This window comes from Megascapheus bottae, chromosome 3 (assembly GCF_031878675.1).
Source record: "Megascapheus bottae isolate mThoBot1 chromosome 3, mThoBot2.hap1, whole genome shotgun sequence".
NCBI classification, from domain to species: Eukaryota; Metazoa; Chordata; class Mammalia; order Rodentia; family Geomyidae; genus Megascapheus; species Megascapheus bottae.
Genome location: NC_143511.1, coordinates 29,713,604 through 29,729,081, shown reverse-complemented (window position 1 = coordinate 29,729,081; position 15,478 = coordinate 29,713,604). Strand labels below are relative to the sequence as shown.

The following is a 15,478-nucleotide window of genomic DNA, read 5'->3' as shown; positions in this document are numbered from 1 at the left end:
TTGAAAGGTGAAACAGTGATCAAAGTTCATGAGCTGTATTGTCATGTTACTCACTTGTACAATTATTCAAACATAATAAATCTGTTTCTAAATATAGATAGGAAAAATGTCATTCCTTATAAGTACAGAACGAATTCAAATAATATTTAAACCTATACCACATTCAACTTGCAAAAAATGTTTGTAACTCTAGGAAAGTGAGTAATAATTTACTGCAGTTTGAAATTGTTTTCCAAAGCTAAACTATGTTCTTTAGAGAAGAGTTCTAGAGAGGTGCTTAAGAGGCTAGGATTATAAAAAGACTCCCATAGACTATTGAGTTGACTTCTTTCTCCCAGAACGTGTCTGGCCCCGGATAGCAGGCAGAGAATTTCTGTGTGGCCTGAAGAGGATGATGTAGCACTTGGGGACAAAGATGCAGCCAAGCAGGCCTGCACTGGAGGCCAAGCTGGAGAAGACCTCCACGGCCACCATGGTCTTCCCCTGGGTGCTGTGGTAGACAGGCAGGAAGGTGAGCCAGACACTGCAGAACAGCAGCATGCTGAAGGTCAGGAACTTGGCCTCATTGAAGGTGTCAGGCAGGTTCCTGGCCAGGAAAGCCACCGTGAAGCTTGCCAGGGCCAGGGAGCCCAGGAATCCCAGGACACAGTAGAAGGCAGAGGCTGAGCCTTTGTTGCACAGGATGAGGATGTGGCCATGCTCAGAGTGAGCATCTGTGTCAAGGAAGGGAGGAGAAGTTCCCAGCCAGACTCCACAGACAATGAGCTGGATCAGCGTACACAGGGGAATGAGGAAGTTGGGCCTTCCTGACACCAGCCACGGCCGCATGCGAGTCCATGAAGAAGTGGCAGCAGAGAAGGCCAAAACCACAGTCAGCGTTTTGGCCAAAACACTGGAAACGGCCACCGTGAACACCACTGCAAATGTGGTCTGCTGCAGGATGCACGTGGCTGTGTTGGGATGCCCAATGGCCAGCAGGGAGCAAAGGAAAGAGCAGTTGAGGGAGATGAGCAAGATGTAGCTGAGAGCTCGGTTGTTGGCCTTCACAATGGGAGTGTGATGGTGCTTCACAAAAATCCCAGTAATAGCAGCTGTCAGTGTGGAGAGGCTGACAGCTGAGCATGCCAGAGCCATCCCCAGGGGGTCTTGGTAATCCAGGAAGCTCTCTGATTTTAGCAGGCATTGAGTTTTCTCCATGTTGGCATACTGATGATCTGGGCATCTCACACACTGCTCCATATCTGAAAAGGAATGGGAAATATTGTCAGTTGTGTAGTAGCTTCCCTGTATCTCATCCCTTCCCCAAACAGGTCAATTTGTTTACAATTGCCATTGTTTATTGCTTCTTGAAAGCCCATGGCACAAACTGTGTGCAACATACAATACCACAGCAATCCTATTCATGTTATCCCCATGAGATTTCTTGTTGTTCAGTATATCCAGGCAAGCATATTCAATTATGAAAAGGTGGAAAGCTAAATCTACTTCACCTAATTAACACTCCATAAATAACAGTCTCAGCAATTCCTTCAAAACCCACACACTTCCTGTGCAATCTACAGATTGTATGTTGGAAATATGTAAACTTCAGAGAAACAGAAACAATCAATGATCTTTGTCATCCTGCTAGATTTCTTTTCCTCAGTCATACCTTGAATTTTTCCCAGTAAATGTTATGGAATTTGATGAATATTGGTGGGGTTCACTACTCCCATTATGGGAGTAATGACATTTTACTTTTTTATTTTATTTTTTTATTTTTTGCCAGTCCTAGGCCTGGACTCAGGGGCTGAGCAATGTTCTTGGACTTTCTCAAAGCAAGAATTCTACCACTTGAGCCATAGCACAACTTGTGGCTTTTTTCCATGTATGTGGTACCGAGGAATCGAGCCTAGGTCTTTGTGCATGCTAGGCAAGTAGCCACTAGGCCAAACTCCAGGCCTGGAAGTAATAACATTTTAAAAGCTTGTCTTCTGATCTAATATAAACTGTATATATATATATAATTATTTCTCTCCTATTTTTATCACTTTTAAAGTATCTGTAGTCTACTGCAACGATCATTTTTCTTCCTAATATTCTATATTTTACCATGTACTAAATGTCATTTTCTTGAACACTTAGTAGCTGATGCATTGGGTTCAGAAATGTCACATTCCTGAACATCATATTTTTTTGGGAAATACTGAAATATATATTCAAATACTTCTAGGATGTTCTAATAACTACCAATTTTAATTGGCAACATTAGCATCTCCATTAATTTATATAACTCTTTAATTTGCTTCTTCTTTAATACTGCATTGTCAAGGATTCTAGCCTGAAATTTCAGTAAAGCAGGCCTCTTAAATATCAGTTTTGTCATTCATGACTCGATGTAGAATCATAGAATGTGATTCTTCATTTCGGCAGAAACATTGCTACAATTAATTTCTTTCCTTTTTTTGTTTGTTTTTCTTACCATTTCAACATACCATTTGTTTCTGCATATGTAACTTTCCCACAAACTTTACAGAATAATGGACAGCAAATAACATAAATATATATAAAATAAATTTCTATAATTCAGGAGAGAGTTAAATCCATCTGAAAAATTCTTCACATTGAAATTCAAATAAAAATTCTTCAATTAAAAATTAGGTGCAAGCAACTCTCAACCTAATTTTGATTATGTTCTAAAATCTATGTGCCAGTGATTGTATATAGAGATTCCCTTCTTGAATACTTGTTTGTTAAACATGTCATTTGAAATGTGATGTAAAAATATGATGTAAATTCTTTAATAAAAATACAGGGTGGGTAATATACTATACCCCTTAATAATAAAAAAAAATTAGGTGCAAGGAATGTGGCTTTGTGGTAAAGTACTTCTCTAGCATGCATGAGGCTCTGAGTTTTATTCCTTGGCAATACATAAATATAAAATTAGTGAAAAAATATCTAGTAACCTTACTTTTTAAGTACTCAAACTTATAATGGTGGCAATAACTGGTTTGTTTTCTTCTTTGACATCAGGTGTGGAAAGGTGAAATTTTGATGCTATAATCTTTAAAGTAATGACCATGATACAAAGGCATGTTTGTTCTAAAAGCAGGGACAATTAGACCAATATTGGACATATGCTATTATATATAGTATAATATATATGGACTGCATTCCATATTATGCTCAAAATCATAATATATGCAAAATTTGATGGCATACCAAGTAACAGTTTAAAGTGAATCTTGATACTTGGTAAAAAGATGGTAAAAGTCCCCACCAAATTAGGATTATAGTAGTTCAACAATGGTTACTGAAAGAGAACTGATAGTAAGCAACTAAAAATTGAGAATTAGAGAATTGCTGAAGGTATATTTTGTGTGTTACCATAACATCACATTTATACTCAGATGGCATAGGTTTGTGTCTGAAATTTTTAAACTTTAAATTTATAGGCATTTATCTTTGAAACAATTTGTTACTTTTGTAAATTTTCATTTTAATGGATTCCAATCAACACTCAAACTTCTGTGCAACTCACATTTGTGAATCATACAGTGCAGTTTCTCCATATTCCTCTACCCAAATAGTCATTAAAACCTATATCATAGTCTCAAATATCTTGTATTCAATGTTTTTTCTTAAACACATGAGAATAACAAAAGGCAGAGAATGGAACTTATGAATACAAATTTCAAATCGTATTATACAGCAGAAGTCATTCTATTTCTCATCAAACCCAGATCTCATGGGTATTAGGTTTGGTGCACAACAATCCTGGTTTGCAGGAATTGACAAGTGGAGAAGATGCCCTTGTCAAAGCCCATCAAAGGAGTTCATGTGACAGGAAACTTGTTCTCCACAGTATGTTGAGCAGTGTTACAGATAAAGTTTTAACAGGTACTTGTTGGAATGGATATGCTGTACTTGGATCATGAGCCACAAAAGCTCACCAAATATCTCATCCCTCTTCATGTTTTGTGCCTTTTCTGGCAGAATTGTTATTCTTTTAAAAGTAATTTACTGTTGGGGTAATGTATAGCAGGGTTACAGTTACATTCCCCAGGTAGTGGGTGCATTGCTTCTCATCCATTAATACCCCTTCTCCTGTTTTGTCTCCATCTCCCTCTTCCACCCCCTCCCAAGAGAATTATTATTCTTTGTCACATATTTCCTAATAAAAAGAAGGCCTTTCTCCCTCTCTATATATAATTGTAGACTGTTTCTACTATCTAGCATTTATTGAGAGACACTAAGGAGAGGTGGAGAATGTCTCCAAGACTTCCACACTCACCTGTCTTGTTAGAAATCTCATTCTCAGGGCAAGGGATACAATCAAAGCAACAGGCAGGTCTTCCCTCCTGAGGGGATTTTCTGAATCCAGGACCACAATTCTCACTGCAGATGGACTTAGGAGTCTTAAAAGTAGATTAGTGTTGGTGACACACAGATCATAATGGATACACTTAAATTCTAGTAATACAGAAGTGTAGAGGGTTTTTTTTTTTGCCAGTCCTGGTTTTGAGCTCAGGGCTTGAGCACTGTCCTTGGACTTTTCTCAAGGCTAGAGCTCTACCACTTGAGCCTCAGCACCATTTCCAGCTTTTTTTTTTCTATGTGGTACCAAGGAATCGAACCCGGGTCTTCATGCATGCTAGGCAAGCACTCTACTACTAGGCCAAACTCCCATCCCCTAGAGGTTTTTTTTTTAATGTCTTTTGTCCTTTCTGATCAATGTTGATCACTCCGAATAAAATATTCTGCATATAGGCATGTGTACATATCCACAAATATAAGTGGATAATATTGTAGACTTTACCTAATAGGCATAGGAAAATTTTTCAAATCCATCCTCCCTAGTATATGTCTTTGTTGCTTTTTAAGTTTTTCCTTTTTTTTTTGCCAGTCATGGGGCTGGAACTCTGGTCCTGGGCACTGTCCCTGAGCAGTTGGGCTTAAGGATAGTGCTCTACCACTGGGAGCCACAGCAACACTTTCATTTCTAGTTGTTAATTGAAGAACAGAGTCTCTTGGACTCTTCAGTGTGTGGCCTGGCTTTGATTCCTGATCCTCAGATCTCAGCCTCCTGAATAGTTAGGATTACAGGCATGAGCCACCCTGTGCCCAGCTCCCACTTTATGTCTTATTGGAAAAATAGGAGTTGTTAAGTAACCATTCCTCTTAAAACAGGAAATTATTTACCAAAACAGACATAAAAGTATCTGGTCAACCAACCACATATTGAAACAAAACTATAAATTAAACTGAACAATCAACATTCTATATTGACTTTCAAAGGCAGAGCATAATGGTGATATAGGTTGTATAATATTGATGATGTTAATATTTGGAATACTTAATAGTTAAATTTTGGAAGCTGGTTGGCAGATAAACATGTTCTTTATCCACTGCTTACACAATCAACTTAATATTAAATATTCTAAATTGGAAGTGGGTAACACACATAACCATACTAGCAATGAAGACAGGAGGAATACATTCCAGAAAGTCATTGATTCATACTTCATAGCATTATTGTTTGATTCCACCAACCTCTGTAAATTCTATGGGCCATTCTATCATGTCTGTGGATAGTGATAATTGATGTCCATGGCATTCAGATGGAGAAAATGTTCCCACGTTCACCACTTGTCTAAGACCTTCTGGAAAATTCCAAAAGTTCACAATGTCATACTCTGCCACCAGTTTCTTTGGCTCATCCAAAATCACTTGGTCTCCAGCGGGATTGTTGAAATGGGTGTTCTTCAGAAAGGGGTGGAGCTGAAAGAGACGAACCAACTCATGCTGAAGTTAGTGGAGAGTTTGTGCAGAAAACTGGAAGAAGAAGAAGTATCTTATTCACTTTCATGTCTCCTCACTATTCCTCTGTAAGAGAGTAATTTAGCAGATAACTATCTATAGGGGTATGATATATAGCAATGCTTATAATTATCAAGACACAATTCACTATTTAAGGTTATGTTTCAAAATTAAAGTTCTAGTGTATTCACCCCCAAAATAAAAAGTCTTACAGATTCCACTACCTATTTAAAGGGAAAGAGACTTTTGTTTTATGAGTATTTCCAAAATGGAAAACTGCTATTACTACCACAGAGAACATAAAAAGCCTTACCCCTATGTGTGAATTAATGCACCAACTATCCGATAAATGTAACTGTAGTCACTTTACACATTATTCTGACAATAAAACTAAAAAATAAAATGAAATAAATGAAGAAAATAACACAAAATTAGAATAAATTGATTCCAGTTATGTTAAGTTTGAGTTATTGGGCAAAAACCATTTCACAAACAAAGTTTGAGTTATTCTTGTTTATAACAAATTCAGTTCAAAAATGAGTAAGGACAAAATTGATAACTTTAGCACTGACAGGTAGCAAGCATCAAAAATAAAAAGAATTATGAGAAATAAAAATATATTTTTACCAAATCATTGATACGTAGTAAAATTCTACAGCATTTAAAAACATATCAAAAGAAGCAGGACTCAACATTTGCATGCCCAATGCCATGGATATGGTGTTGGGAATATAAATACATTTATATAGACGTAAAAATCTGTGACTATAGACATAATGTTTTATTATATAGATTAATGTGTATCTATGACATACAAGCCCTCAGCATAATTTGAATTATGTTCTAACATCTAATTGCCATTGATAGTATATACAGATTCCCTTTTTGAATACTTGTTGGTTAAATATGTCATTTGAAATAAATCTTAACAAATTCTTTAATAAAAAACAATATTAATAAATTATTAAAAAAGGAAAAAATATCAAAAGAAGTTGGCTGACGTTGGCTCTCAACTGTAATGCAAATAAATAGGACTTAGAGATCTGAAGATCACAGTTTGACACCACCCCATGCAGGAAATTCCATGACATACTAATCTCAGGTTACCTACCAAAAAACCCAGAAAGAGATTTGCTGCTTAAGTGGTGGATTGCTGGACTTGAGCAAAAAAGGCCAGTTCCCAAGTTCCAGAACAAGGGATGGCACACTAACAAAAACCAAAAATCATCAAAGACAAAAAGAAAAATTTCTTCCCAATCTAGCTTATTTCAATGAATAACGTTAACAATGTCAATTAGCTAATGGGATTTACTTGTCCATGGAAATGCTTTACCTGTGAAGGAGAAAACACAAGTTTTCTTCCATTTCCCACGGCCTGTGCTTCTGCTTGGTCAATAAGCATCTCATGAAGAGCATGAGCCACAGCATACACAGCGTTATATATGTTGTAACTCTCCTCCAACATGTCCATTTCAAAAAGGAACCGAGGCAACCATTCCAAGGAGGCATTGGCTGGACAGTTCTTCCACGTTACACAGCTCGACTCAGAGAATGTGCAATTAAAATATTTAATCCACAGCAAAGCAAGGTAATAGTCTTCTGGGTATTTGGCTGGGTTCACTGTATTGATAAAATTGTTGAAACCAGAAATCTTTCCATGGTGGTGTGAGAAAATGAGAGGTGCATGGAATGGATGGATCAAAAAATATAACATGTGAAATATTAAGGTACTGGGAGCGTTTATGACCCAGACTTTTCCTAGAGTTAAATATGTGCCCATATAATTTATTGTAATTATCAAGAACTCAATGTTACCAAAAATGACAATAACCTTTACAAAGGAAATTCTAATTTTCTGATGAAATGACATAATTTCTATTTCTTGAAGTGGTAGCAAGTGTTCAAAAGCTGTGCAGATTCTGTGCTTGCTCATCTCTTCTCTCAACTGAGGCAGCATCCTCAAACCACTCTCCTCTTCTGAGATCATTAGACCCACCCAGTTCCAGCTGAAATGAACCATCAAGGCCACCATGGCCAAAGCTAGAGCTGAGTCCTTGGGGGCCACCTGATAGACAGCAGGAAACCTGCGATGGTCACTCAGGACAGGATCAAAATGCCCAAAGTTCAGCTAGGAAACAAAATCAGAAAGGGAGGAATTGGATTGACAGAACCCAAAATTTCAGTCAATAACACCTAGAATATCCTTTTCTAAAGGCTGGTTCATAGTAGCTTTTTTCCCCCCCAGTTCTGGTACTTGAATGAAGTTTCTGGCTACTGTCCCTGTGATTTTTCTTTTCTAATCTTGGGCTTTAGGTCCTAGGCCTGAGCACTGTCCTTGGGTATTTTTCTCAAGGCTAGAGCTCTACTATTTGAGCCACAGCACTTCTGCCTTTTTTCTATATATGTGGTACTGTGGAATCAAACCCGGGTCATTGTGGCTGCTAATCAAGTACTTTACCTCTAGGCCAAATCCCTGCCCTCACTCTGCTTTTTTTTTTTTTTTTTTTGCACAATGCTAGCACTCTACCACTTGAGCCACAGTGCCACTTCTGGCTTTTTCTGTGTATGTGGTACTGAGGAAACAAACTCAGGGCTTCATACATGCTATGCCAGCACTCTATCACTAGGCCCCACTCCTGTCCCCATTAATATGTTTCAATGACATTTCCTAATCCTTCAAGTCGATGAAGAATCTGAATGAATCATGACAAACACAAGTGCTCCTGAGGTCTTCTGTAGCCTCTCATTCTATTTACTAAACTGAGCTCATATGGACATCTTACCAAAGGTAGCTATTCTACTTTCTGATAAATCATGTGAAGTTTTTCTAATTTCACTTCATTTGAAAGTCATCAAAATCTTGAGAATAGCATGAAATATCATGAATTCATACATCGGCATCACTCCTGTTCTCACCTGTGGAAATCTGTAGAGGTCAAACAAGGTTGCACATTCAGAAGAAATTGTGCCTGATGGTCCACTCAGTGCTACGAGAGTGTGAATGCCTCTCTTACAATTATAATTAAAAATAAGATCCTCCCCAGAGAGGCTAAACACAAGATTCCTAAAATCAAATTTATCTTTTTCTCCAGTTGAATAGGTAGAAAATCCCAGGGTCGTGTTGGGTAAAAGATGAGGATTTTTGTTGATCTCTTCAACAGCAAAAGCCAAGGCTAAAACAAGCTGGTAATTATTGAAGTTATAGCTGTATAGGACATAGAAGAATTCTTTAATCCTATGTATTGACTTAAGAGAATAAATGTTTCTTTAGTAAAAGCATTAAAATATTAAATCATACACCTAAAATGTTGAATTAACCTGTGAGTTTTATGTAAATAATTTTTATTGAGTGAGATCTAATGTTTTTCATGAATAACGTTCACGTTCTTTTTTCTTTTTTTTTTTTGCCATTCATGGTCGTTAACTCAGGTCCTGAGTACTTATAAGGGAAATATAGATTCTGCATTTCACCCTGTCAATTATGGCTAAAAAAATAAGTGGATTTCTGTTTGAAGCTTGCTATTCTAAACTGTATAAGTAACAAAGTAAATCCAATGATGAGGATAAAATTGATTTTCTTTAGTTCTGTTGCAGGATAGAGGGAATGAAGCAGAGTTAGATGACATATGATCATGATCCTCTTCTCAGACAAGGCAAATTTAAAAAAGCAACCACAAAATAACAAGAGCAAAAGTTTCAAACAGCAGTATAAAATTTGCATTAACTAAAAGAAAGAAAAAATAAGATGCTTGCATTCAAATTTATGTAGCTCTATATGACACAAAGAGAATTAAATTCAGTCTACATGTTGTAGACAATAAGATGCTGCATTCAAATTTATGTAGCTCTATATGACACAAAGAGAATTAAATTCAGTCTACATGTTGTACACAAGTCTATGATGAATCTATCCTTTGTTAGAAAACGCCCCATCATTTTTTCTCTCAGGCAAGTATGAGTAGACTTAAGTTGCTGGTAAGTCAGTGGGTTAGAAAGTGCATCCTCAAATACTTGGTCCTGATAAAGAGAATATCACTTTCTTGGAAAGGAAAGTATGCAAAGTTAACTCACCCATTATTATCATAACCATTTGTCCAGGACAACCTCATTGAGAAAAACTATTCATTAAAACAGAAGTTGTTAAAAAAAACCCAAAACAAGAATACCTCAGCATAGGAAATAGATTTTTTTGCAAAATTATCCTGAAGAAAGTACTGAAAATTTTTTTAAAAAATCAAGAAAAATTTCAATGTTCTAATGTGGTAATGTTTTGTGATTGTTTGTTTTGTGGTAACCTCGTAAGCAGGTAATCTAGTATGCTGTGTTTATTCCTATGGGTAGAGATTTTACAGCAGAATTTGTAGATACATAACTGAGGCATAATAATCATTAGATATTGTAGTGAGCTTTCTAAAACCCTGTTTTTAAATGAGTCATACATGAAAACAAGGTAAGTTAAAAGAAAACTTTTTATTGTCTGAAAATATATGTTTTTAAAAGATAGCATCAAATTATTTCTCTTATAATTTTAAGTTCTATTTCTAAGTGACTGAAATAGCCCACAGAACAGGGACATGGACATACATTTGTTTCTTGAGGGATCTAGGAAATCACATGCTCAATGGAGCATGAAAATGGGAAAGGTTTTTAATGGTCTTCCAGAAAAAGAAACTTTCTAAGTGTACAGAAGCACTTCTCCAAATCCTGAAGGTGTTGATTTCAGCTGCTAATTTTTGGAATAAACTGGCAAATTTTGATGAGACCCTAACCTTGTTTGTCCAATAAAGAAATCAGCAATGGAAAGAAATTCTCAGGGAGTAAGTCATGTATTCTGTCAGGTCGTAATAGTATTTCTAGAGCCAGGATCTGGATAAGCCCTGTGGAACCACCATTCTCCCTGAATTGAGCAAATTGGATTCATAAATGATAATGCTTGACATCCTGCAGTCCTCACTCTTTGTTGATATTCATTATTAATGTGTGCCTTAAATTTGAACTCTATTAAATCATCTCAACCAATATCTGAGAGGCAAAATATTCTTCCAGTAACTTCCCATGCATCCACTCATATCATGTGCTCTTAATACAAGACTCTTTGGCCATGCTACAGCAAAGATTTACCACAAGATTGCTCAGTCAAATGATTTTGGGAAAGCCCTCATGGAGAAAATGTGATGGATCATTTTTAGCCAGTCCTGGACAACAAGTTTTCCTGAGCAATGTCTGATTGTCGGACCAGACTCCAGTGCCATCCCCACATAGAGCTTGTAGATTCCAATGTAGCTAAGAGGTACCCTTCAGCAGGAAACACAAGCAGCAATGGCATTACACAAACACATCTGTGAAACACCCAAAATAAATGTTTACTATAAATACATGACAAAAGTGGGTAAACAGAGGCAATGTTGTTGGAAAGAGCAAATAAGCAATGTTGTTATCAGACATGAGGAAAGTTCAAACATGCTGTACAGCAGAGAGGAGGACATCTTTGCTCCCAACTGTAAACAGATACCACAGGCAAAATGGATTTAACATACTTGGAGAGCTTTGCAAGCAATCAGTGTGCCAAATAATATTTTGCATTGTAACAGGACTGAAACTGGCCTGCCAGGTAGACTTAAATTCTGCCTTATGGATGTACAAGTTAATTCCCTGCTTATGAACTCACATAGATATAAAAGTATTGACACGGTATGTGTACAAGTGAAGCTTAATATGTTAGTTCCCTGCTTTAGAACGCACATTGATATAAAATAGTGACAATTTGTGCATACTAGTGATGTAGAATCAACAGGTGGGGGAGTTTCCCATAATGCCTTCCTTTTCCTAGGTTGCTCTCTGATACAGGAATTACCAATTCCATGCACTCCTGACACTGAATGTATTAGGAAGTATAATTGCATCTCTCCATGAAGAATTAGTTCTGATACAGATGTGTTTCCATACCCTGGTTGATGGATAATAGAAATCAAATTTACTTAAGAAACTCCCTGCCTCTTGGATTTTGGGATATATGTGTTCCTGTACCTTGTTAGTTCAAAACTCATGTCAATAGCTTTTTCAAGTAATATGGCATGATTCTTGCAATGACAATGTCAGAAGATATAGAGCAGTTACAGTAGGGAGATCTTTCAGCCTTGGAGAGGAATACTACTGCAAATGTATGTACAGGTAATACTGTTCAAAAGGAAATGCACTCATTACCTGACTTACATAATGGTAAGGATTTTTCTTTTATATCACGGATACAATAACATTTATTAAAACAGTAAAATTCAGGGCCAGGAGTTTAGCCTAGTGGTTGAATGCTTGCCTACTGTGCAGAAGATCCTGGGCTCAATTCCTCAATACCATATACATAGAAAAAACATGGTAACGGTGCTGTGGCACAAGTGGTAGAGCTCTAGCCTTGAGAAAGCCCAAGGACAGTGCACAGGGTATGTGTTCAAGGCCCAGGTTTGGCAAAAAAAACCCAGAAAAATACAATTGTATCCTCTGCTTGAAAATAGAAAAGTACTCATCTGAGGCATACAATCTACTATGATGTGATTTCTAAAGACTACCTAAGGAATTCATTAACACAAATTCTACTCAGACTCAAAATCACATAGAATAAAATATAATTGCAGAAGGCACTTACCTAATCTTTAAAGCTGTATTCGCTTGTGGGCCGAGACTGCTTTGTAATTCTATGTAGAAGAGAGGGAAAAACCCGGCAATCAGCACATCTCCACTGATATGTGCAGTGAATTTCTTGTTAAGCAAGCATTCCTCCTCATTGAGGGAACTGACAAGAAAGGGAAACTGTAGGACAACTGATGTTAAAACCAAAGGAAACATCATAGAATGATCCCTAAGCACAATCGTGAACAATCGTGAAGCTCCGGGTATCCAGCAAAGAAGTAAGTACATGAATGGTATGTGAGTACATGAATGAGTGTGATTTTATTGTGTGGGATTTCCACTCTGGCCCTGATTCTCTCAGCACAGCCTGCTCCATTTCCCTGGACAAATGCTGGCTTCTCTCATCCCTGGGGCTCTGCATCTGGGGTCCTATCTGCAAGTCAAAACATGAGATGGAAAATATTTTGATGGTTTCCTTCTCCACTCCCAGGGGTATGATTTCAAGGAAGACCAAGGGTGTTAAGCTCCAGAGATGAACTCAAGTTTGTAATAACTGGCCCTAAAGTTGTGACAAGAAACTATGAATAAACTCTCATGAGATCATGTAAAAGTTCTGCATCAAAATTGTCATCATGTGAGGGGCAAGGAAAAATGGCCAGAAATGGTTACTTAAAAAAAAAAAGCCTTACCAAAGTCACAGAGCTTAACCCCACCACCATCAGTGATGTGGAGAACTTCTCACACCCATGCCTAAAAGCAGTCAGAGAACATTTCTGGTATGAGCTATACAGGTGTTGTACCCTTTTTCAAGCTATGTAATATTCCTTTTCTTTTTTCCATATATTTTTATTGTAATTAATAGAAGGGTTACATTATATTCACCAGATAGTAGGTGCATTGCTTCATAGGTTTTGATACCCTTTCCCATGTCTTGGTCCTCATTTCCCTCCCCCCCACTCCTCATCTTGTTTTCCCCCAGTCCCTATCTGATTTCAAATAAACTAATACATATAACAAGGTTAAATACTGTAACAATATGAGATAGTGAAAGGATAGCCAAAGAGATAAGAGAAAACATAGGACATTAAGGATAACAATCATTCATTACATGCCTTTTTTTTTCTATATCCTGGAGGTCCTTTCTTTTCGGATCATACTATATGGCCTTATGTGTCTAGGTTTTGTTCTATTGTAAATCTCTGCTAGGAGAGCCCAAGGTTTCTACTGATTATGACAAATGGTAATATTCCTTTTCATTGCACCAAAACAAAGACAATAGTACAAAGGAACTATAGCTCCTACCACTCTAAATAGTTTGCTTATGCAGTCCGTGAGAACAGGTTGGAAGGCATGGCTCACAGAGACTTTTCAAAGCAGGGAAACTATTTTTTGAAATGCTGTTTTTTGGGAACTTCCTGATGTATGTTTGCCCATTTCCTTACCACCCACAAGGGTAAAGAGGAATCATGATACAAAAAGTTACTTTCCTGCATAAAGAGACTAAAGATGCAGTGCACCATGAGAGGAATATAAGAAACAGATTAAATTTTTCTTTTTTTTAAATATCGTTGGTTGTGGGGCTTGGACTGTTGGTCTGGGCTCTGTCCCTGAGCTCTTTAGCTCAAGATCACCACCCTACCCCTTGAGTCACAGCAGCACTTCTACTTTTCTAATGGCTAATTGGAGATAAGAGTCTTACATTCACTGGGGTTGTCTATGAACTGCAATCCTCACTCTCAGCATTCTGAGTAGATAGGATTATAGTGGAGATCCACCACTCCTGGTCTGATGAAGTTTTGAGTGTGCTTTTTTTATTTGCCAGTCCTGGGGTTGAACTTAGGGCCTGAGCACTGTCGCAGGGCTTTTCTCAAGGCTAGAGCTCTATCCCATCAGCCACAGCATCTCTCCCAGCTCTTTTCTATGTATGTGGTACTGAGAAATCAAATGCTGTTCTTTGTACATGCTAGGCAAGCACTCTACCACTAGGCCTTGCTCCAGGCCCTAATGTTAGCTCTTTATTATGCCATAAAGATACACCCCAAGGTTAATAATACAAGAAACTGATGATGTTCTGAGTGTTTTTTTCTGTTTTGTATTTTGGGTTTTATTTATTTAGCTAATCTTTGGGCTTGACATCAAGGCCTGAGCTCCGTCCCTGAGTTTCCTTTCCTTGTGGCTAGCACTCTACCACTTGATCCCCAGCTACACTTCTTTTTCTCTTTATGTGGAACTAAGCAATCGAACATAGGGCTTCATGCATGCTAGGCAAGCACTCTACCACTAAGCAATATTCCTAATCCTTGAGTGGGTGTTTTACAAGTGAATTGATCAGTTTTTGGTAGTTTTCTCTATAACTCACTTCAGGGTAAGAAGAGAAACTACTCAAATTGAGATAAACATTAATTCTGTTTGGTATTCTCTGCCCTTTCAACATGTTTGAGAATTTAAAAGGCACTGGGGTTGGGGGGAAGACGAGATGTGAGAGAAGAAGGAGGGTGGCTGTGACATAAAGTAGACACAGAGTATCCACGTGGATATCATGATCAATGTACATGCCCTTGCAACAGTCCTGTTCAGATGGGAAATCCCATGTTGGGACTTTCTTCACCTTCTGGTGCTGTGGGCCTTCTCTGATGCTTTCCTTGATGCCAAGCTCATGTCTATTCCAGAGTGGGGCTGAATGATCACCCATCTGAATACCCTTAAGATCAGATCAGCTTTGTGTCCTGTACATGTCACCTGTTTTACTTCAGTGAACTATAAACAATATTCCTTCTAGGAGCATCACCTCCCCATTGTTTCTTTATATACAGATTTCACCTCGTGAGTACCTTGAGTATAGATATAACCCCCACACTGGGAGATTAGAAGTAAAATTCAGTTTCAACTATGTATGATTTACACTCAATGGAGAAAACAACACAGTACTGGCATGAAAGATTTCTTAGGGAGTACTGCCAAAGGGATCTGTGGATTTCACCATCATAAGACTGTAAACACAAACCACAGGTTCAATTACAGAGGAAAGACTGCAAAACCCTTTTCATCTGTG

The 15,478-nt window shown here is 37.6% G+C and overlaps 1 protein-coding gene across 1 annotated transcript; it reads right to left on the bottom strand.

Annotated features, from left to right (window-relative positions):
* Positions 1 to 312: 312 nt before the first annotated feature.
* LOC150065139 (vomeronasal type-2 receptor 116-like) lies at positions 313 to 15,084 on the bottom strand. Its single transcript, XM_090329304.1, has 8 exons — positions 15,035 to 15,084; positions 12,443 to 12,589; positions 8,719 to 9,007; positions 7,136 to 7,930; positions 6,285 to 6,311; positions 5,536 to 5,763; positions 4,277 to 4,400; positions 313 to 1,241 (listed from the first exon to the last, which is right to left on the bottom strand). The coding sequence occupies exons 1-8, from the start codon at positions 15,082 to 15,084 to the stop codon at positions 313 to 315; spliced, it is 2,589 nt and encodes an 862-aa protein (XP_090185430.1).
* Positions 15,085 to 15,478: the final 394 nt, after the last annotated feature.

Excerpts from the sequence above, each read along its gene's own strand:
- LOC150065139 (XM_090329304.1), bottom strand. The coding sequence starts at position 15,084 with ATGAGCTTGGCATCAAGGAAAGCATCAGAGAAGGCCCACAGCACCAGA. Across the intron at positions 12,590-15,034 it reads AAGGCCCACAGCACCAGAAG|TTCCCTCAATGAGGAGGAAT; the intron begins GTGAAGAAAGTC and ends CTTTCTTGTCAG. Across the intron at positions 4,401-5,535 it reads GGCCCATAGAATTTACAGAG|ACTCCTAAGTCCATCTGCAG; the intron begins GTTGGTGGAATC and ends TCTACTTTTAAG.